This window comes from Bufo bufo, chromosome 2, assembly GCF_905171765.1.
Source record: "Bufo bufo chromosome 2, aBufBuf1.1, whole genome shotgun sequence".
NCBI lineage: Eukaryota > Metazoa > Chordata > Amphibia > Anura > Bufonidae > Bufo > Bufo bufo.
In genome coordinates, this window is record NC_053390.1 from 216,392,205 (window position 1) to 216,415,268 (window position 23,064).

At 43.4% G+C, this 23,064-nt stretch overlaps 1 protein-coding gene across 6 annotated transcripts in view; it reads right to left on the reverse strand.

Moving 5' to 3' along the window:
* PITPNM2 (phosphatidylinositol transfer protein membrane associated 2) overlaps window positions 1-23,064 on the reverse strand; it is a 395,602-nt gene that overhangs the window by 96,961 nt on the left and 275,577 nt on the right. For all 6 annotated transcript variants that reach the window (XM_040416185.1, XM_040416186.1, XM_040416187.1 and 3 more), the window contains one exon: window positions 12,832-12,899. In XM_040416185.1, coding sequence (XP_040272119.1) covers window positions 12,832-12,899 — 68 coding nt within the window. The remainder of the gene's footprint in view (window positions 1-12,831; window positions 12,900-23,064) is intronic.

A 23,064-nucleotide genomic window follows, 5' to 3' on the forward strand; every position in this document is an offset into this window, starting at 1 on the left:
TAATTCTTTGACTTGGCTAGGTGGTCTATATATCACACCTACACGAGTTACCTTATGATTATCAAGCTGCAAGGTAACCCAAACTGACTTTAAATTGTTCTCGCGAACTTGTATCAATTTAGATTTTATGCTATCTTTCACATACAGGGCCACCCCTCCCCCTTCTTGCCTTCTCTGTCTTTCCTGTATAGAGAGAACCCTGGTATTGATATATCCCAGTCATTACTCCCCTTGAACCACGTCTCAGTAACAGCCACTACATCTATATTCTCAGATGCCATTATAGCCTCAAGCTCATTGATCTTATTCCCTAGACTGCGAGCATTTGTAGACAAGACTCTGAGCTTGTTATTTCTTAACCTTTGTGCTACTGGCCTCTTCTGGCATTGTTCCGGGGGGCAGTCGGACTGCTGGATTATCACTCTTTTGCCCCCCTTTCCTAGTTTAAATGCTTCTTAGCAAATACTTGGAACTGTTCACCGAGGACATTCGTTCCCTTGAGAGAAAGATGCAAACCATCTTTCTTGTACAGTTCTTTTCCATTCCAACAAGAGCTATCATGAGACACAAAGCCAAACCCTTGGTTCAGACACCATTCACCAAGCCATACATTGAATTCCTTAATGCGCATCTTCCTGTCATGCTGAAGGTTATGCACAGGCAAAACTGCAGAGAATGAAACAGTTGATGCAACCTCCCGTATATCCTTTCCAAGTGTATGAAAAGGTTCTTTCACCTTTGAAACCTCATTGCAAGCCAGATCGTTTGTCCCAAGATGGAGAATAACATCCACTTCCCTTTCCTGCTTTGCTTGCCTAACAATATTTAGGATCCATCGTCTATCCCTGCTAGCGGTAGCACCAGGGAGACATCTCACAACACCATTCTCCTCAAACTTCACACCTCTTATGATGGAATCGCCCACCAACAGCTGCTTACTATCAATCCTCACCTTCTCCTTTTTGTCTTTGGCTGCAGTCTTACATACTTTAGGCATGGGAGATGATTGTTTCTCACCCACTGTGCTTGAGCCATCCTCCATGTTGCTCTTGCACTCTGAAAGTGCTGCAAATGAATTATGGAGAGCCACAGACTGTGGGACATGCCTTCTATCCACAACTCTCAGTCTACCTGAACCTACAGTAACCCATCTTCCATTTCTCTTGTGGCAGTGGCATTGCAATGTTCTCAGCCAGAGTTTGTTTAGTGGTTAATTTAAAAATCTCATATTTCAAAAAGGTATTTCCTGCTGCATTATGGAGAGCTGTCTACAGATCAGACAGTATCCAAACCTTTGAAGAGTGGAACCTGAAATAAAAGCACAACAATTCCTGCACAGAACCAGATCTGCCATCGTAAAGAGGGGAAAGATTTTAAACAAACAAATCTTACTTGTTTAGATTGTATCCACCTCCAGATTACCTCCTGAGTATCTCCTGAATATCTACAATGCACTTATGACAAGCAGCACTTGAAATAGCAGCCTTGGAAAAGCAGCAAGCTATATGAATGCTCATTCATCGGGTAATAGGGTTTGTAAGAACACCTAAAACATTGTTTGCTGCCCATAAACAATTATTCTTTATGGGGATGACTGATGGCATTAGCAATTACTCATCCTTAGGGCTCATGCACACGACTGTATGCATTTTGCGGTCCGCAAAAAATACAGAAGACGTCTGCGTGCATTCCGTATTTTGTGGAACGGAACAGCTGGCCCCTAATAGAGCAGTACCATCTTTGTCCGTAATGCGGACAATAATAGGACATGTTCTATGTTTTGCAGAACTGACATACGGAATGCACACAGAATAACTTCCTTTTTTTTTGCCGACCCATTGAAATGAATGGTTACGTATACAGTCTGCAAAAAAACGTAACGGACACGGAAAGAAAATACGTTTGTGTGCATGAGCCATTATACTGTGGAGGAGACTGCTGCATGTAAATGCAGTGGTCTCCTTCACTGATGAGCAGGATATCATCGGGAAGGAACACTTCCCTCCCAAAAATCATCTGCTCAATTGAGTAGTGTAAAGAGGATTTAGTGATTAACCAATAAGTAGCTATAATGCTATAAACCCTGTGTTATCACACACACAAGCATTGTGTACTGCCCATTGGACTCATGGTATCCTTTACATATCGGGCATTAGAATATCGCCATCATTTGTAAAAATTCCCTCATCTTTATGCAATATACTGTTTAATACATATCATATGATGAAGGAATCCAAATACTCCAAAACGTGTTGGAGGTGTGGACAAGTACCAACTGTGTCTTATACAAATTTTAGGATTTGTTTTAGGTCAGCGCGGGTTCGGCTTTTTTGATTATTAGTTTTACATATCATATTGCCTACATATATACATAATATCCAGAATAAAGAAGCTAATGTACAGTATAACACATAATTCATCAGTAGTACCATGGTGTAACACGTATGTAGAGAGTAATGATAAATAAAACCATATTGATTTATAGACATGGCTCATATTAAATTAATGCATGAAAGCATACAGTGGTACATGGTAATCTCAAGTAATATATAGGAATGCCTAATACAAACAGCAAAACTGTATCAAGACAAAATAGACCTAAAATGCTGCAGTAAAAAAAAGGATGTCTATGAATATGCATTACATACTTGTTACACCATGGTACTACTGATGAATTATGTGTTATACTGTACATTAGCTTCTTTATTCTGGATATTAAAGTACGGTATATATGTTGTGTTGTTGCAGTTTGATAAAGGACCTTCTGTACCAAAATGTCACATGTACAGCCACATTTACCGTATTTTTCGGATTATAAGATGCACACTACGCCACGTTCTCATCAGCGGCAGCATGTGGCAGTAGACCCAGGGGAGAGAGAAGCAGAAGAGAAGGATGTGCATGTCCAGCGTCACTCATGGTGTATGTGCCCAGGAATGCCAGCACTGCTGCCCGTGTGACCTGCCCCTTCTCACTGGCTACTACTGATGTGCCCGACACATTGAGGAGGAGGTGGACGGTTCTCAGTGGATAATCTTCATCATCCTGACTCCTCCCTGCAGCAGCTCTATCCTCCTCCTTCAATTAAACTCATGGATGGTGTCTCAGGGCTCTTCGGATCTCTGAAATCTCAAACCCCTCTGATAATTAGTTTGCCAGGTGAGCCCAATTAAAGGAAAACTACTTAAGAAGGACGTTCCATGTTGTTAAGCAGGCTGCAGGTTTCAAGCAGTATGGGAAAGAAAAAAGATCTCTCTGATGATGAAAAGGGTCAAATGCCTTGGAAGGTATGAAAACATTAGATATTTAACAAAAACTTAAGCGTGATCATCGCACTGTCAAGAGATTTGTGGCTGATTCAGAGCACAGACGGGTTCTTGCAGATAAAGGCATAATGAGGAAGGTGTCTGCCAGATTAATTCATCAGTTTAAGAGAGCAGCTGCTAAAATGCCATTACAAAGCAGCAAACAAGTATTTGAAGCTGCAGGTGCTTCTGGAGTCCCGCAAACCTCAAGGTGTAGGATAGCTGTATAGCAGGGCTGTGTTTGCCAGGTGTGTTTGCAGCAGTGATGTGTGTGTAAGTTACTGACATTGTCAACTCCGCTGCATTAAACCACCAGGGAAGCTTTACTACATGGAAAATATTTTTTTCTAATTTTCTGTTGTCTAAACTTGGGGTGCATATTATAGTCCAGTGAATCTTATAGTGTAGAAAAAGTATTGATTTGGAGCTTTGGAGGGCTAGAATTTCCTAATTTAAGCTCTGGAATGGGATCAGAAATTCCCACAAGACATTTATCGTTATGTAATCTGATGACAGAATCGCTTCACAGTGTTAATAACAGACCAGTCATAGCAAGACATGAATGTCACTAAACAGAGACATCAGCTTGATGATAGCCCCCATATGCATAGAGGAGGCATTTTTTTGTATTTTATTCTATCCACTATAAAAACAAATGGATAATGGCAAAAATAAATAAATACTGGTAAATAAATAAAACAGAACTATATTACAAAGATCTGGCATTGGCTAACTATATATGTATTGATCCATCGATACTTCAATACAGTTAAACTAGTAATTACCTTCATAGCTGTTAACTACTAAACAAATTACTACCAGGTTCAAAGTAGCTTGGACTAAATGTGTCACATGTATCCATAGCAGGAATATAGCTAGCTTGTGATGACAAGCCAGGTCGTCACATGTGACTTTTGCTTCTCCATCTGATAAGTGGGTCATATCTCTGGCCAATGTCTGTTATATAGTTATACAGTCAGCCACATAGGCTCTGCCTAGATGACTGCCGGAGACATATCAAGAATGAAAACCCCTCTAGCTACAAAGCCACAGTGCTGCTTGGTTTGCTCATTTTCACACATTTGAAGGGCACACACAGCCTGATAAGATCTATTGGTTATTACTGGAATAAAAACAATGTACATTGTTATACTGTTCTTACACCGCTATATGCTTAGCATGCATTAAAGGAGAAAGCTAAAAGCTCTATAAACAATGTAAAAAACAGTTTTAATGTGAAGAGCAGTGTGGTTTTTTTGGTGCAAGTCTTTACAAACATTACGTATGTAAAGACTTGCACAAAAAACCCACACTGCTCTTCATGGTATACAGAAAATACAACTGCAAAACTTATTTGCAAAAAAATAAATAAATAGCCCTATCCCCCTGTGTTGTATGGAGCCATAATTGGACATACAGTAAGATGAGGCCCAACTGTATCTCTCTAGGTACCTCCTTATCTACATTATGGAATATTAAATTGCATGAAGTATTACAGAGTAGGGATGAGCTAATCAATTCTAACAAATCGATTTGTCTTATTAGCAGGAACTCTTCACCTGTGAGGTGAAGAAGCACCCACCTACCTGTTGGTTGACAGAGACAGACATCTTGCCCGGCCCTGACAATCTGCTCGGACCTGACCATCAGCTTCATGAGCAGTGTCTGTGCATGCGCGGTTACAGTTCCAGGTAGCGGCACAAGAGCAGTCACTGTTCCCAAAGCCAAATTTGAGCTTTGGCACCTGTGTTGCTACACAGAGCAGCAATGCAGAGTCCAGAATGTCAGGGCTCTGCCAAATTTCCAGCTTCGTCAATCAAGCGGCAGGTGGGCACTTCATCAACTGTGGAGACAGCCCCTCCCAGGTGAAGATCTCCTCCCCTAGAAAACTATGGCAGTCCAGGCAACAGACAGACATCTATTTACTTGTACTTCTTTTAGTTAATAGAGTTTTTAAAAATGACATTTTGTGTCACCCCTCCCATCTTTATCAAGAAAAGGTTGTTGTTTGTGTGTAGGATGGAGGGTGAGAGACCTTCATACATACAGCATTTATGATATGAAAAATGCCAAAATTTCTAAATAATTATAGACAATAGCTGGCATAATTTCACCAATACATCAGCCCCCACTCTGAGACTGTAAACTTAAAGGGGTATTCCCATTAGAGACAATTGTCTGATAGGTGCAGGTCCCACCCCTGGCACCCGCACCTACGCCGAGAAGAGAGCGGGGAGAGTGGCGGAGGGCGCACTGCACATGCGCAGCTGCCCTCCATTAATTTCTATGGGGCCCGCCGTAAATAGCCGAGCGCTAGCGTGGCTATTTCCATCAGCCCCATAGAAATGCATGGGAGCGGTGGGTGCGCATGCGTAGTGCGCTCCCATTCACTTGTATGGAGAGATCGCTTGACAGTGGGCTGCAGCCACTACTCTCCCCACTCCGTTCTCGGCGTAGGTGCGAGTCCCAGAGGTGGGACCCGCACTTATCAGACAATGTTGGCATATCCTAGCGATATGCCCCCATTGTCTGTGATGGGAATACCCCTTTAAGCCTAATTCAACCGTCAGTGTTTTGGTCAGTAATTTCCATCAGTGATTGTGAGGACAGAAGCACTGCTCAGGATGCTCTGTCGCTTTGGCTTTCATTGGTGCCTTGCAGTGCTGGGATCCTAGATTCAAAAGAAACACCTGCACTGTATGTTCTCCCAGTGTTTCGAGTCATCTAGTGATGATAATGTCTGTAAAGCACTGCAGAATATCTCAGCGCTAAGAAGTGAGTAAATACATAAAATACAATTCATCTAAAATAATATTTCTAAATACATATGGTTTGGTCACCATTTGTTTTATTGATTATTAGGTTATTGGCCAAGACATGCATATCAGAATGTACAACAATTCAATGTTCAGCCAAGCATGGACATATTTTATGGTTTAGTATAAAATACTTTCAAATACGTACCACATAACTGCACACCAAAACATGATGCATATACTGGTAACATTCTATAAGCTATAGACTAAAGGGGGAATTTATCAAGCCCTGCAGTCTAGAATTCTGGTTTCAAAATGTCGCAAAACAGGGCTTTGTGACTTTTTGGGCTGATTTAAACCAGATTTTATCAACTGTGACTTTTTAAAAAGTTGCAAAAATTGTAGCAATCTTACTTCTGTAAGTGGATTAACATCTTAAGACAGAAGTGTGCACCACATTTATCAAACATTGTGCAAAATTTGATAAATCTGGTGCAAATTACAGCAACACAGACTCCTGCAAAATTGACTTCCGCTTATGATAAATCTCCCCTTAAGTATCTATGGTCTATCGCATTTATATCAAGTTGTTACTGCCTTGGCTTTGTTTAGTAAGTGCTTGATGTTTTGCGAACAGGGAACAATCTGGTCTGACTACAGCAGCTACATGTACATTTTACTGTACTTACTGAAGCCAAAGCTGGGGAACTTGTAATGACATTTGTGAGAGTGACAGCTGGAATGCTGGGAATGACTTGTGCAAGGAGAACAGCGGTGTGCCTCTGCACAGAAAAGCACAAATACAACTCAGTCCCCTTACTGGTTTGGAAACAAGAAACTGCAAATATAAAGTAAAATAGCCACTGAACAGCATTACGGTAGTGATCATCATCACGGTGTGCCATGGATCTGCCTGCTTCATTATCTATGCATGTCTAATAGTGTATACAGTTAATAACTTGCCTCTCCTCTGCACCCAGCAAAACCCACAATGACAGAAGCGCTTTGCAACTGTTCAATTTTCAGTTACCCCAACAACTGATAAAAAAGGCAGACGTCGCCTAGATGCATGTAAAATATGAGAGCTGAATTACTTCTCTATGAAGTCACACTAACGGGACATCGATAATGCATGTCTCTCTGACTGTATCAATATTGCATTATAAATAATCCCACATTTAAGTGTGCATCAGTGCCGTCTGAGAACATTAATATCCAGAAACCATTAGGGGGAAGAGAAAGAAAGAGAAGGCAACAAAGTCAAGACATCGCAGCACGTTTCTGATGATAACAAGTGACAACCATTAAAAAGTAAATGGCAGGGATGAGATTACGCATCCCCAATGCCGCAGGCAATAGTGAAATAATGCTAATTGGTAAGAAATGTATATTATATATATTGCATTATACATCTATTTATACAGTCAGGTCCATAAATATTGGGACATCGACACAACTGTAGAATTGTTGGCTCTATACACCCCATAATGGATTTGAAATTAACGAACAAGACGTGCTTTAACTGCAGACTGTCAGCTTTAATTTGAGGGAATTTACATCCAAAATCAGGTGACGATGTAGGAATTACAACAGTTTGCATATGTGCTCCCACTTGTTAAGGGACCAAAAGTAATGGGACAATTGGCTTCTCAGCTGTTCCATGGCCAGGTGTGTGTTATTCACTCATTATCCCAATTACAATGAGCAGATAAAAGGTCCAGAGTTCATTTCAAGTGTGCTATTTGCATTTGGAGCCTGTTGCTGGCAACTCTCAAGATGAGATCCAAAGAGCTGTCACTATCAGTGAAGCAAGCCATCATTAGGCTGAAAAAACAAAACAAACCCATCAGAGAGATAGCAAAAACATTAGGCGTGGCCAAAACAACTGTTTGGAATATTCTTAAAAAGAAGGAACGCATCGGTTAGCTCAGCAACACCAAAAGACCCGGAAGACCACGGAAAACAACTGTGGTGGATGACCGAAGAATTCTTTCTCTGGTGAAGAAAAACACCCTTCACAAACAGTGGCCAGATCAAGAACACTCTCCAGGAGGTAGGTGTATGTGTGTCAAAGTCAACAATCAAGAGAAGACTTCACCAAAGTGAATACAGAGGGTTCATTACAAGATGTAAAACCATTGGTGAGCCCTCAAAAACAGGAAGGGCAGATTAGAGTTTGCCAAACGACATCTAAAAAAGCCTTCACAGTTCTGGAACAACATCCTATGGACAGTGAGGACCAAGATCAACTTGTACCAGAGTGATGGGGAAGAGAAGAGTATGGAGAAGGAAAGGAACTGCTCATGATCCTGAGCATACCACCTCAATCAGTGAAGCATGGTGGTGTAGTGTCATGGCATGGGCATGTATGGCTGCCAATGAAACTGGTTCTCTTGTATTTATTGGTGATGGGACTGCTGACAAAAGCAGCAGGATGAATTCTGAAGTGTTTCGGGCAATATTATCTGCTCATATTCAGCCAAATGCTTCAGAACTCAATTGGGCGGCGTTTCACAGTGCAGATTGGACAAATGACCCCAAAGCATACCTGCAAAAGCAAACAAAGAGTTTTTATAAGGGAAAGAAGTGGAATGTTATGCAATGGCCAAGTCAATCACCTGACCTGAATCCGATTGAGCATGCATTTCACTTGCTGAAGACAAAACTGAAGGGAAAATGCCCCAAGAACAAGCAGGAACTAAAGACAGTTGCGGTAGAGGCCTGGCAGAGCATCACCAGGATGAAACCCAGCGTCTGTGATGTCTATGCGTTCCATACTTCAGGCTGTAATTGAATGCAAAGGATTTGCAACCAAGTATTAAAAGTGAAAGTTTGATTTATGATTATTATTCTGTCCTATAATTTTGGTCCCTTAACAATTCCAACACCGTTCACCTGATTTGGATGTAAATACCCTCAATTAAAGCTGACAGTCCTGCAGTTAAAGCACATCTTGTTCGTTTCATTTCAAATCCCATTGTGGTGGTGTATAGAGTTAAAAATGTTAGAATTGTGTTGATGTCCCAATATTTATGGACCTAACTGTAGATAGATGTATAACGCAATGTATATGTTGCAAAGTAAAGTAGGTAATATATTTAAATAAAGCAAAATAAGTTAGGTAATTGCAATAATGCACATACTTTAGATGTTCTTTCCATGTGTCTAGTGAGACTGAATGCTATAATTTGTCTGTAGATATAAGACAAACTCTGGAAAATGCAGCATTCTTGAGCCATATGCATTTTATAAGTGAAGGATATGCATGGCCAGTTAAGACTAGGTTCCCAGGTTCAGTTTTCAGATACCTACCTGCGCCTACCACTTTGCTCTACTGTGCATCTGGCAGTTATTTTACATTGTCAGTATTTCTGTATATTATCCTATGAAGTTTGAGAACCAGCATACTAAGTAGATTATCATAACCTTTCTTCTAACTTGCCTGTACACTGATTGGAAGAGTATTTTACAGCATAATCAGATACAGACTGTTTACTTTCAGGTTAATGTAATAGCTGCAATGGTTTTTATTGTGTTGTGTTTTCTGACTGTGGGTGGGGTGATGCACATAGCATATTTTCTTAATCACAAGTGTCATTTGGCTTTGTTTAACTGTAGGGTAAAAATGACAGGAAATCTACAGTATTTCTAACATCCATTCAAATGAAGTGCATATAAGTGAACTGCATTACTTGCCTATAGACATAGAAGGCTAACATTTTGGAATTGGTAAAATAAATGCTATATAAAATTTGGTTCACTAGACAAAAACTGCACATGTTGTGTATCCCTCTTCTGTGGGGATGTGGGATTTGTGGGATACCACTGATGAACAAAATAGTTGCCATAAAGAACATTTTCTAAGATCTAAAATCTAATAAAAGGCCCAGAAATAATTTTCTTTTACATGAAATTCTCTTATTTTCAACCAATTTGGATTAAACCGTTCCTGAGGATTTCCATTACAGTGCCCACATGAGTTTCCATAACCCTGAATGGCATGTAATCCGGCATACTGAGGAACTTCAGCTTCCTCTTTCCTACTGTGCTTCCTGTCAAGGAGCCCCAGGGTGAGCAGTGCTCCCAAACAGAGCAGTGCTATACTGTATTGAAGTGTGATAGGACACAGAAAAAGCTAAATGCAAACAGACTAATACATAACGAATAAAACCATTATCATGTATAAGGAGGGATGCATCTGAAATGGCCATCACTGGGGTCCTTGTGGAATAGCTCTTGGGTGGATGAAATGCTCCTTTCAAAGTCAATTGTGGCTCTGAGCACAAAGGGGGTCATTTACTAATCAGATATATGCCTATATTAGGCGTATTTCTGGTGCAGATTGTGGCGCAAAGATCCATTGCACCACAATCTGCGACTTTTCCCCACTCACGCCAGGTCGAAAAAAGTGGGCGTGGTGTGGGCGGGGAAGGGGAGAGGACAACAAGCCTGTCTCATTTACCATTTTCTACGCCTGGTTTAGGTATAGAAAATGGTATACAAGAAAGCTTTCACACTGGCGTTTCTGGGTCCGCTTGTGAGATCCGTCTCACAAGCGGCCCAAAACAGATCAGTTCAGTCCCAATGCATTCTGAATGGATAAGGATCCGTTCAGAAAGCATCAATTTGGCTGCGTTTGGTCATGTTGTGGAAATTTTATTATGCGGACATTTTATCTTAGGATGTGTGTGTGTTTTTATAGATTGTCATCTGTCTCCCTGTGTCGGATTTAGCCAAAGAACGGTACTTGGGTTGAATCGGGACCAGGGGTAAAACAGTCAGTATGAAAACCTTCTCATGGGCTTGGAGACGTGTCCTCAGTGTGTGTGTGTGGGGGGGGGGGGGGGGGGGCATTTGCCGGTTTGTGAGCACTAAGTGCAATGCGCTGGGCTTCTTCCCTTCAAATGTCTATACACATTAGAGAAGTGAAGTCTGCATAACGAGAGATACATATTATACCTCTGCTGCGGCTTCGCTATCCCTTTCTGGATACATATCTGCTTTGAAGACATGCATATCTGCCTTGTCGGTATACTCGTACCGTACTGACAATAGCTGTAGCAATGTCTCGCAGATAATCTCAAACCTATAAGAACCAGTAGAATGATCTTCACTAGATACTGGTCACTCTGAGCAGTATTGAATGAGGTCCATGCTGACAGTGATGGGGGATGGGCGGCCACCTGGCTGATCAGACAATGAACATGACTCATCCTTCCTTATACAGGGATGGGGTGTGTGCATTGCACTGTTAGGCCATGTTGATGCCCTCCCCTGTTCTTTGACATGTACCTGAACTTTCTCATCTTCCTGTGTCATCACTTCCTGTATCCTTGTTACATGAAGTAAATGGTGGGGTGACTGGCCAGCCCCTTTTCTATTGTTACTGTGACTAAATAAAAGGTGAGCAGACTGTGGAGGAGGGGCAGTGCTCAGCAACAATTCAAGATGGTAACACCTTTGTCTGACTGCGGTTGAGGGATTTACCTTTCCTTACACAAAGTTTGATGCAAGCGGATTTCAACTATTAATATTTCTATAACAGTCTCCATTCCACTTTTGAGGCCGACACTAAAATGTAGCTTGCAGCGTTTTTATGTCCGCCTGACGATGCAGAGCCAAACGGATCCGTCCTGACTTACAATGTAAGTCAATGGGGATGAATCCGTTTTCACTGACACAATATGGTGCAATTAAAAATTGATCCGTCCCCTATTGACTTTCAATGTAAATGAAGACGGATCCGTTTTGACTTAGACTTTTTTTTTTTTTATGAATAATGCAAATGGTTCCGTTATGAACGGATACAAGCGTTTGCATTATCGGTGCGGATCCGTCTGTGCAGATACAAGACGGATCGGCACCGAGCGCAGGTGTTAGAGTAGCCTTACATTTAAAAGCGGCGGTGTATATGCCAGAGTTACGTAGAGGCCGGTGCCTCTACATAACTCCAGCGTATCCACCACCCGCTATAGGGGATATTAAGACCGGCATCTAAAAAGCTGGTCTTAATAAATGACCCCCAAAATGTGCCTAAGAACTTTTCACTTTACTTATCCCATACTAATGATGAAAGCAATTTGAATGGAGTGCCCCCTTGAAGAAAAAAAAATCCAGGACTCTACATTACAGAACAATATAAGAGGCAATTTATTTACAACTTCTCTGACAGGGGTTCTCCGGATTCATAATGAAATTTTTCTTTATTTGCCCAGAACACCGCAAACATTTTCCTTCCCCCTATTTCCGGCATCATTTCCTCTGGACAGGAACTTATTTTCATCAGTTTCCTGCTGGGTCCTCTAACCACACCTAGCATGCTTTGCTTGTCAATATTTCACAGGACGTGCTCCTCCTGCCACACTCTTCTCTCTGCAGTGGTCATGCCCGTTACACCTCCCCTCTCAATATTATTTGGGCAAAGCATGGTGGGTTCGGTTAGAAAACCAAGCAGAAAACTGATGAAAACAGAAAGTTCTCTATGTAAATATCCTGCCAGGATACAAATTTCACAAAGAGGGTAAAAAGTTCTGCTGATGTGAAAAACAGGTGTATGAGGAAAAGGTAGATAAAAAATAAAATAAAATCACTATGAAATTGGAGATCCCCTTTAAAGATTTTTGACACATTTTAGCAGCAATCAACTGGTTTGTTACATGGCAACTTGTCATGTTTCCATTGTATCCACTATGTCGGAGTCACACGCTGAGCAGTTTATAATGAGCACTTACCAAACATTGCTATACCATTAAATCAACTAAGACACCTACCTCCATTAAACTTAATCCTTCCACACTAGAGCTGACCGTGTACTCTGCAGTTTCGTGGTAGGAATCATCTGTAAGGGAAAGAAATGGCAGCAGAACAGTTTTAAATCATCATTTTTGCTAAACCTCTACAATGAAAAAGTAAAAAGGCACAAATCTACATTTTCATCATGTATTTTGTTATACTCATTGATAGCTTTCACTATAATAATGGTACAAACGTGCTGATTTCATATTAAATATTGCTTTATAATATTGGCATCTCTCAAACACAGCAACATTTGTTGTGATTTAGGGTACTTTCACACTAGCGTTTTTCTTTTTCGGCATAGAGTTCCATTCAGGGGCGTACATAGAAATCACTGGGCCCCATAGCAAGAATCTAAATTGGGCCCCCATTCCCCTTTTATAGCCCGTCCCATTACCCATTCCAGGCCTCTCCCTTTGTTCCATGAACTACCGGTATTCTTGCTGCTACGTTTTATAATTTATTGCATCAGGGCCGGCACACAAAAGAGCTATAATAGATGCAGTGTGTACAGATATATAGTATATACAGCGGTGTACTGATATGTGAGGTACGAGGTATAATACATGCAGTGTGTACAGGTATATTGTATATTCCGTAGTGTACTGATATGTGAGGTACAGGGTATAATATATGCAGTGTGTACAGGTATATAGTATATACAGCAGTGTAATATGTGAGGTACAAGGTATAATGGATGCAGTGTGTACAGATATATTGTATATACAGCCTGTACTGATATGTGAGGTACGAGGTATATAGTAAATACAGCAGTGTATTGACAGCACGTACCTCACATATCAGTACACTGCTGTATATACAATATATCTGTACACACTTCATCTATTATACCTCCCGTATCAGTACACTGCTGTATATACTATATACCTGTACAGACTGCCTCTATTATACCTCGTACCTCACATATCAGAACACTGCTGTATATACTATATATCTGTACATATTGCATCTATAATACTGTGTAATATATGCAGTGTAATTGTGTGTGTGTGTATATGTATATATATATATATATATACACAGAGCAGTGTATTGATGTGAAACATACAAGATATAAAACTGTAGATGCAGTGTTTACAGAAATATGTGATCAGTTATATATTATGGTCATTGTGTGTGTGAGGTACATGAGGTAGTGGTCACTGTACCTGTCTGAAGTATTATATATGAGTGAAAAGTGGAGGACCTCCTCTTACCACTCCATTTCAGTCTGTATGGATCCATGCAGAGCTGATTGTGAACTTCTAATACTTGCTGTTAGGGGTTGAAGGACCTGTGATTATGTTATCACAGGTCCTGGCAGATGTACCTTTCAAAACTAGAAACTATACCATTTTTGGTGCAGTTCCTTTGCTAGATTCTGCAGGACCTGTGATGTTGAAGATGATGTCATCACAGGTCCCGGCAGATGCACTGTTCTAACCTGGGAACTACACTTTACACTGTGCAGTTCCCTTACAGGACCTGTGATGACATCATCAAAGGTCCTTTAGTTTTAGAAAGATAGATAAAAGCAATTAGGGGGCGGGGCTTCTCCTCCACTTCGGGCCCCTCTTTCTCACGGGCCCCATAGCAGCTGCGTGGTCTGCCTATATGGTAGGTACGCCACTGGTTCCATTCTAGGAGCTCTATACCGGAAAAGAACTGATCAGTTTTATCCTAATGCATTCTGAATAGAGAGAAATCCGTTCAGGATGCATCAGGATGTCTTCAGTTCAGTCTTTTTGACTGTTCAGGAGGGAGATAATACTGCAGCATGCTATGGTTTTATCTCCGGCCAAAAAAACGGAACACTTGCCGGAATGCCGGATCCGGCATTTTTTTACATAGCAATGTATTAGTGCCGGATCCGGCATTCAAAATACCGGAATGCTGGATCCGTCCTTCCAGATTCGTTTTCCAGATGATAGAAGACCGAAAGACGGATCCGGAATTTCAATGTGCAGCGTCCCACTAGCTTATGTTGAAACTGCAAAAGCTTTTTGTCGTCTTCTGTAATCTCATGTTGCATTGTACTACTGTGTGAAATCCCTTTGTCCCAGGCTGTCAGGTGCACTACATACATCCACCACTAGATGGGGTAGCGGCACAGTATATATAGGGCAGTTCAGGCCTAGTTAGGGAGTTCTCTCTCAGTCCTCTGAGTAGAGTGTTGGGAGTTGTTGAGAGAAGGAGATGGAGTGAGGAGCTAAGGGGGAAGGAGAGGTCCCCTCTTTTCTCAGCTCTCTCTCTGGAGCTCCACGGCCCAGAGGAGCCAGCTTACACTTCAGTAATAAAGACAGGCAGAGGAAAGTCTACATTCTACTATTCACTCTTCAGGGGTAACAAGTGAGAGTTTTTGGGTCAAGTGTATTATTGGATCAAGACAAAGGAAGGAAAAAGGCTATTATTATAGGCTCTTTGTAATTAGGTGAAGGACTTATTGGCTTCCGGCAGCCTCACCGTTATTCTTCAGATAGATAAGGATTCTGTCACATCACTTGTGTAGAAGATCAAGACTGGAGCTACCTCAACTAAGACTGAAGCAAGGCAAAGAGCTGAATATCAGTGAGTACCCAACTAACTACTCTAGCCTGACACATTACTACCAGCACAGCATGTTAATGGGATTCCTCACTTCCAACTTGCATGTATACCAGAGACTGTTTTATTGCTGGATATAAACGGTTATCAAGAACCTGGTTATAGTAAAGTTTACAGTTGGATTTAAACCTACCTCATTCTTCTAACTCCATACCACTACCACTCTCAACATTTTGCACCATCAAGGTGCTGGCATCACAACAATACCTAAGTCAGGGGCCCAGCCGCACAAGCACTCAGCACCCATTCACCATCGAGGGCACCTCAATCACTATCTGGCCGGTGTCCCCTGTAACCGAGTGTGCCCTGGAGAATCCAGTGCTATTCTCCCCTTCACTGCACTGCTGGCCCAGGGAGGAGTCTGCTAAACCGTGAGTAACTGATGAACTGTATGTACATTCCGGCCCACCGTGGATCCCACGTGTTCCACCCCTGCGGACTGGCACGCTGCAAATGCATTTGTAAGACGGATCAGGATCCTGATCAGTCTTAAAATGCCATCAGTTGGCATACGTTTTGACGGATCCAGCAGGCAGTTCCGGCAACGGAACTGCCTGCCGGATTCCTCTGCCGCAAGTGTGTAAGTACCCTTACAATGTTACTTATTATTCTCAACTCATCCAGTTCTTTAAAATGAGCATCGTACTTAACAGATGTAACACTCCCACCTTATCACCCAGTTATGTAACCTCAACACTACAATCTCATTACACTAAAAACCGTCAGAGAAGCAAGGTGAGAAAACAAGTTATCACAGTATCAAGAACAGCCATGATTCATTCTGTCCTAGTAAAAATTTCTCCTGTCACTACTGAGCTGAACTATTTTTACTCTAGTATGTATATATAAAAAAAAAATCCAAGCAGTATGAAAATCAGTTTAAGGGTCCATTTACACGTCAATAGTGCATTACGGATCCGCAATACACCCGACCGGCACCCCTATAGAAATGCCTATTCTTGTCCGCAATTGCGGACAAGAATAGGACATGTTCTATTTTATATTCCGGACCGGAAGATCATCAGCGTGCTCCGGAAATGCGGATGCAGACAGCACACTGTCCGCATCCATTCCTGCCCTATAGAGAATGAATGGGTCCGCACCCGTTCTGCAATTTGCGGACGTGTGAATGGAGCCTTAATATCCTCTTAAATCACTGTTGATCCAGACATGGGAAGAGAAAAAAAAAAGGTTAAGTCTTTTTTTTATCAGTTTCTTTCCTTTTCTCCCTTCCTTTCATTTTAAACCTCCCTCCCTGCTTATAATTGCAAATCGTATTGAATTTTCTCATTTGATTATTGGCAGTAAAGAAAATCCTTTCATATTTCATAGTCTTAACTACCTTATATCAATTGTCCAGGGCCAATATTGATTCAGATAACAACCCCTAACAATTACTAAATTGAGAGTTTATAAGGAGTCAAGATTTAACTTCCAAAACTGCATATTCCAGAGAAAAGGGGCTGGTATTTCTATTCTTCGGACTGGCAAAACGAATTTACTTTTTAGGCATAGTTCTCACTCTTCAATTACGTAATCACTAAGAACACTGGAATTATTGGTGTGGTTATTTTAAATCCTATTGAAAAACACTGTTCTCACAACAGGCCTAGAACTAAGACCATCTGACAGTCCTTGTACAGGTAGCAGAGCTTTAGGATGTTTCTGTGCTGCTGGCTTATCTCACAGTAGTTTTTTCATGTGTCTGACATTTCTGCTGTCACTACTTCATGGCCCAGAGCCACGGTTAAATTACTGGTCACTTCTGGGCTGATACAGATTGCATACAACTGCTCTAAACTACACATAATGGAAGACAAGTAACAAAAATGTTTTAACAGATCTCTTTCTTGTAACGGCCTTTTCCCTCTAATCTAGCATTAATGAGACCTGATTAGTTTCAGATTTTATGTATACTGATCTATTTGATGGTCTAAAAACAGAATATAAACTATTTATGTTAGAGAATCTGCAAGATTGGCGAGAAAAAGGGGGGGGGGGGGGGGGGGGGGGGGGGGGGGGGGGGGGGGGGGGGGGGGGGGGGGGGGGGGGGGGGGGGGGGGGGGGGGGGGGGGGGGGGGGGGGGGGAGGTTAACAGGAGGGGATGGGGCTTTGCACAGCATAGGATTTACTATAACTTATGACAGAAACTGGCATAGGATATAGCTCAAGTCTATGCCAGCCCCTGATGCGACTGATTTATTAGTAAGGCTACTTTCACACTGGCGTTTCTGGGTCCGCTTATGAGATTCGTTTCAGGGCTCTCACAAGCGGCCTAAAACAGATCAGTTCAGCCCCAATGCATTCTGAATGGATAAGGATCCGTTCAGAATGCATCAATTTGGCTGCGTTTGGCAGGGGTGTGGAAATTTACAAAAACTACTCGAAGGACTAAAGCGGGGGCTCGATCTACTTATCCCTCATGACAATCTACTTGTCCTGATACAAAAAATAATTTAAAATCAGAACCATATTTCAATGTACCGCCATGCATCCTTATGCAGGGAGGTGGCTGGCTTGCGTTCCAGTCTTTGTGGTGTGAAATTACTCTAAGTTTAATCCTCGTTCACACCAGATGATTCTGTCCAGAATGCACTACATCACGGCCGGCTCACTATGTTGTGGGGCAGGAGGGGGCGTGACTATCCATTGAAGTGAATGGCACCGTAGCCACAGCCGCAGGCGATCGGATGCACGGGATCGCAAGGCACAATTATGCCTGAGGTCCAGTCAAAATGCTGCTATAATATGCTTATAGCAATGCACCGCACAGATCTGTGAGTTACAAGAAGAAGGAGCACCGGGCGGCCACAGCGCATGTAAGTATAATGCTGCTGAGTAAACTGACCTGGCAGACAGGACTTCAGTAGCGTCCTGGCTGCCATGGTAACCGATCGGAGCCCCAGCATTACACTGCTGGGACTCCGATCGGAACCGACGCTGCCACCAATGATGGAGGGCGCACTGCCCACCAATGATTTTAATACTGGGGAGGGGGGGGCGCACTGCCCACCAATGATTTTAATACCGGGGAAGAGGGGGGTGCACTGCCCACCAATGCAAACATTGTAGAAACATTCCTGGCACCCGACCTCTGACAGGGAGCTGCCGTCCGCGCAATTAACACCTCAGGTGCCATGGATGGCAGCGCCCTGTCAGAGGTGCGTCCCCATCACCATGGGAACACCTCGGGTTTAGAATATACCATCAGATTGGAGTTTTCTCCAATCCGGTGGTATATTTCAACTTCAAGAGTCCCCATCACCATGGGAACGCCTCTCCACGCCCAGCTCGTCGCCGATCCACTGCTCCGGTAAACAAAGCCATCTCAGCCCTGCTACTTGCCCACAACACTGCTAAGCTACTGAACAAACTACCTGCCCGGCTCCCGGAACTGCATGTCCTGGGCGTCGGGTGATACGATTTCCACACCCCTGGCTTTTTAGACGGTCACTAAAAACGCAGCTTGCAGCTAAAACGGATCCGTCCTGATTACAATGTAAGTCAATGGGGACGGATCAGTTTTTCACTGACACAATATGGTGCAATTGAAAACTGATCCGTCCTCCATTGACTTTCAATGTAAGTCAAGACGGATCCGTTTTGAACAGATACAAGCGTTTGCATTATCGGTGCGGATCCGTCTGTGCAGATACAAGACGGATCCGCACCAAACGCGAGCGTGAAAGTAGCTTAAATTAGGTGCATTTAAGTCCAGCGCAGGGAGACCAAGAACAGGTTTTGATAAACCTTCCCCAGTATATTGCTTTGTTGTTTAAAGGATAACTGTCATATTTTTTTTTATTTGCTAGTTTATTAGAGCTAGGCATGTATACCTGAGTTAGTCTGTCAATGATTGCTAAAAGATATGTAATTACCTTATAATAACAGCTTTCATTAATGTCTCCTGTCCCTTTCCACTGCTCCCTTAAAAGATCGTTGCTAGGGCTCATCTATCTCCCAACTTAATGTGAACAGAAGACAGAGGGGCACTCCTTCACACTGCATGCCTGCATTAGGCTTCAGAGTACTGAGGCATGTCTAGGGTTGGGCGATATACCGGTTTTTCGATATACAGCGATATTAAAAATACTTGATATGGCGATATCGCCGTTTCCTAATACCGCGGTATATTTCGTGACGTCACAGCTTTAAAAACTGAGTCCGCGGCGCCGCTGCCCTCCCCCATCATTATCTATATCTACCAGCGGCTCCTCCTGCTTGCTCTGAATGTGCTGTGACTGTCTCCGCCCACCGACCGACGTCTAAAGTCGGAATCAGGTGACGCCCCCAGGCTGAGACTAGAGCAGCGCAGTACATACAGACTACAGCAGTGAGTGGTAAAAGGTTTGTAATGTCACTCCAGTCCACTCTGCCTATTACCCCAGTTATATGTCTTGGCCCACAGCCCCCCAGCCCCATACTCTAACTAAGTAATGTCTCCTTTTGTGGCTGCTGCAGGCGCAGCTGCCCCCATACTGTATATAATGTCTCCTTGCGGCTGCACTCCTTGTGGCCACCATACAGTATAAAGTCTCCTTGTGGCCCCTCCTACAGTATAACGTTTCCTTGTGGCCCCCCCACACAGTATAACGTCTCCTTGTGGCCCCCGATACAGTATAACGTCTCCTTGTGGCCCCCGATACAGTATAACGTCTCCTTGTGGCTGCCCCCATACAGTATAACATCTCCTTGTGGCTGCCCCCATACAGTATAACGTCTCCTTGTGGCTGCCCCCATACAGTATAACGTCTCCTTGTGGCTGCCCCCCATACAGTATAACGTCTCCTTGTGGCTGCCCCCCATACAGTATAACGTCTCCTTGTGGCTGCCCCCATACAGTATAACGTCTCCTTGTGGCTGCCCCCATACAGTATAACGTCTCCTTGTGGCTGCCCCCATACAGTGTAACGTCTCCTTGTGGCTGCCCCATACAGTATAACTCCTTGTAGCTGCCCCCCCCCATACAGTATAACGTCTCCTTGTGGCTGCCCCCATACAGTATAACGTCCTTGTGGCTGCCCCCATACAGTATAACGTCTCCTTGTGGCTGCCCCCATACAGTATAACGTCTCCTTGTGGCTGCCCCCATACAGTATAACGTCTCCTTGTGGCTGCCCCCATACAGTATAACGTCTCCTTGTGGCTGCCCCCATACAGTATAACGTCTCCTTGTGGCTGCCCCCATACAGTATAACGTCTCCTTGTGGCTGCTCCCATACAGTATAACGTCTCCTTGTGGCTGCCCCCATACAGTATAACGTCTCCTTGTGGCTGCCCCCATACAGTATAACGTCTCCTTGTGGCTGACCCCATACAGTATAACGTCTCCTTGTGGCTGACCCCATACAGTATAACGTCTCCTTGTGGCTGACCCCATACAGTATAACGTCTCCTTGTGGCTGACCCCATACAGTATAACGTCTCCTTGTGGCTGACCCCATACAGTATAACGTCTCCTTGTGGCTGACCCCATACAGTATAACGTCTCCTTGTGGCTGCCCCATACAGTATAACGTCTCCTTGTGGCCGCCCCCATACAGTATAACGTCTCCTTGTGGCCGCCCCCATACAGTATAACGTCTCCTTGTGGCTGCCCCATACAGTATAACGTCTCCTTGTGGCTGCCCCCATACAGTGTAACGTCTCCTTGTGGCTGCCCCCATACAGTATAACGTCTCCTTGTGGCTGCCCCCATACAGTATAACGTCTTCTTGTGGCTGCCCCCCATACAGTATAACGTCTTCTTGTGGCTGCCCCCCATACAGTGTAACGTCTCCTTGTGGCTGCCCCATACAGTGTAACGTCTTCTTGTGGCTGCCCCCATACAGTGTAACGTCTCCTTGTGGCTGCCCCCATACAGTATAACGTCTCCTTGTGGCTGCCCCCCATACAGTATAACGTCTCCTTGTGGCCGCCCCCATACAGTATAACGTCTCCTTGTGGCTGCCCCCATACAGTATAACGTCTCCTTGTGGCTGCCCCCATACAGTATAACGTCTCCTTGTGGCTGCCCCCATACAGTATAACGTCTCCTTGTGGCTGCCCCCATACAGTATAACGTCTCCTTGTGGCTGCCCCCATACAGTATAACGTCTCCTTGTGGCTGCCCCCATACAGTATAACGTCTCCTTGTGGCCGCCCCCATACAGTATAACGTCTCCTTGTGGCTGCCCCCATACAGTATAACGTCTCCTTGTGGCTGCCCCCATACAGTATAACGTCTCCTTGTGGCTGCCCCCATACAGTGTAACGTCTCCTTGTGGCTGCCCCCATACAGTATAACGTCTCCTTGTGGCTGCCCCATATACTAGTAAACGTCTTCTTGTGGCTGCCCCCATACAGTGTAACGTCTCCTTGTGGCTGCCCCCCATACAGTGTAACGTCTCCTTGTGGCTGCCCCATACAGTGTAACGTCTTCTTGTGGCTGCCCCCATACAGTGTAACGTCTCCTTGTGGCTGCCCCCATACAGTATAACGTCTCCTTGTGGCTGCCCCCCATCCTTGTGGCCGCCCCCATACAGTATAACGTCTCCTTGTGGCTGCCCCCATACAGTATAACGTCTCCTTGTGGCTGCCCCCATACAGTATAACGTCTCCTTGTGGCTGCCCCCATACAGTATAACGTCTCCTTGTGGCTGCCCCCATACAGTATAACGTCTCCTTGTGGCTGCCCCCATACAGTATAACGTCTCCTTGTGGCTGCCCCCATACAGTGTGACGGCTCCTTGTGTTTTTTTCTTTAAAACGGGTATTTATCGTGATATATATCGTTATCGCGATAAATTTTTTAATATCGTTATCGTCTGAATATTTTTGATATCGTCCAACCCTAGGCATGTCTCTCAGTAATCTAATCTGATTGGCCTGCAGGAAGCTGCTGGCTACAGCAAGTGTGTATGGGGAGTGAGGGAAAGCAGTTTTTGCCTCAGAGAACTTGCAGAGGAGCCATCTTGAGAAGATCCTCATTGTAGGATTCAAGACAGCGGTAACTAAGGAGAAAACTCAAGGAAAACGGTGGTATGTGAAGAAACTAAAGATTGATTTATGCATAATGTTGCTGCAGCAGTAACATATGCTAAAATAGATTTTTTTTAATGAAAACATGAGTTATTCTTTAAGCAGTTGATTCTCAATACTTGCTTTCTTCTGCTACTAGATGTGTAAAATTCCGTGGTATATTGGAATCCACTGCTCACAGTGCCAGAATTTCAGATTTTCTAAACTAACAAATGCTGAATGAAAAAAGGAAGCTCACTCTAGTTAGTTGAGAATTTTACTGCATACTGATGACCTTAAAGGGAACCTGTCACTTCAAAACCGCATATAAAACGGCCAGCATTACCTCATAGTAGCCCCCAGTCTGTTAATAATCATATGTTTGATCCCTTAGTCTGATGCTCCATAGGTTCAAAAAACAAAGTTTTAAGTGCCATCAGCACTATCTTGCCGTTCAGCTTGAAGTCAAGGGGGCAGCGGCTTCCTTGCTTCAAGTCAAGGTAAGCACGCCCCCTAACCGTCCCCTCTCTTGTTAGATTGACAGCCTGCAGTGCGGCCAGGATCTCATAAGTTTCGCGCATGCCCGGTACGCTCCTTGCTAAAGT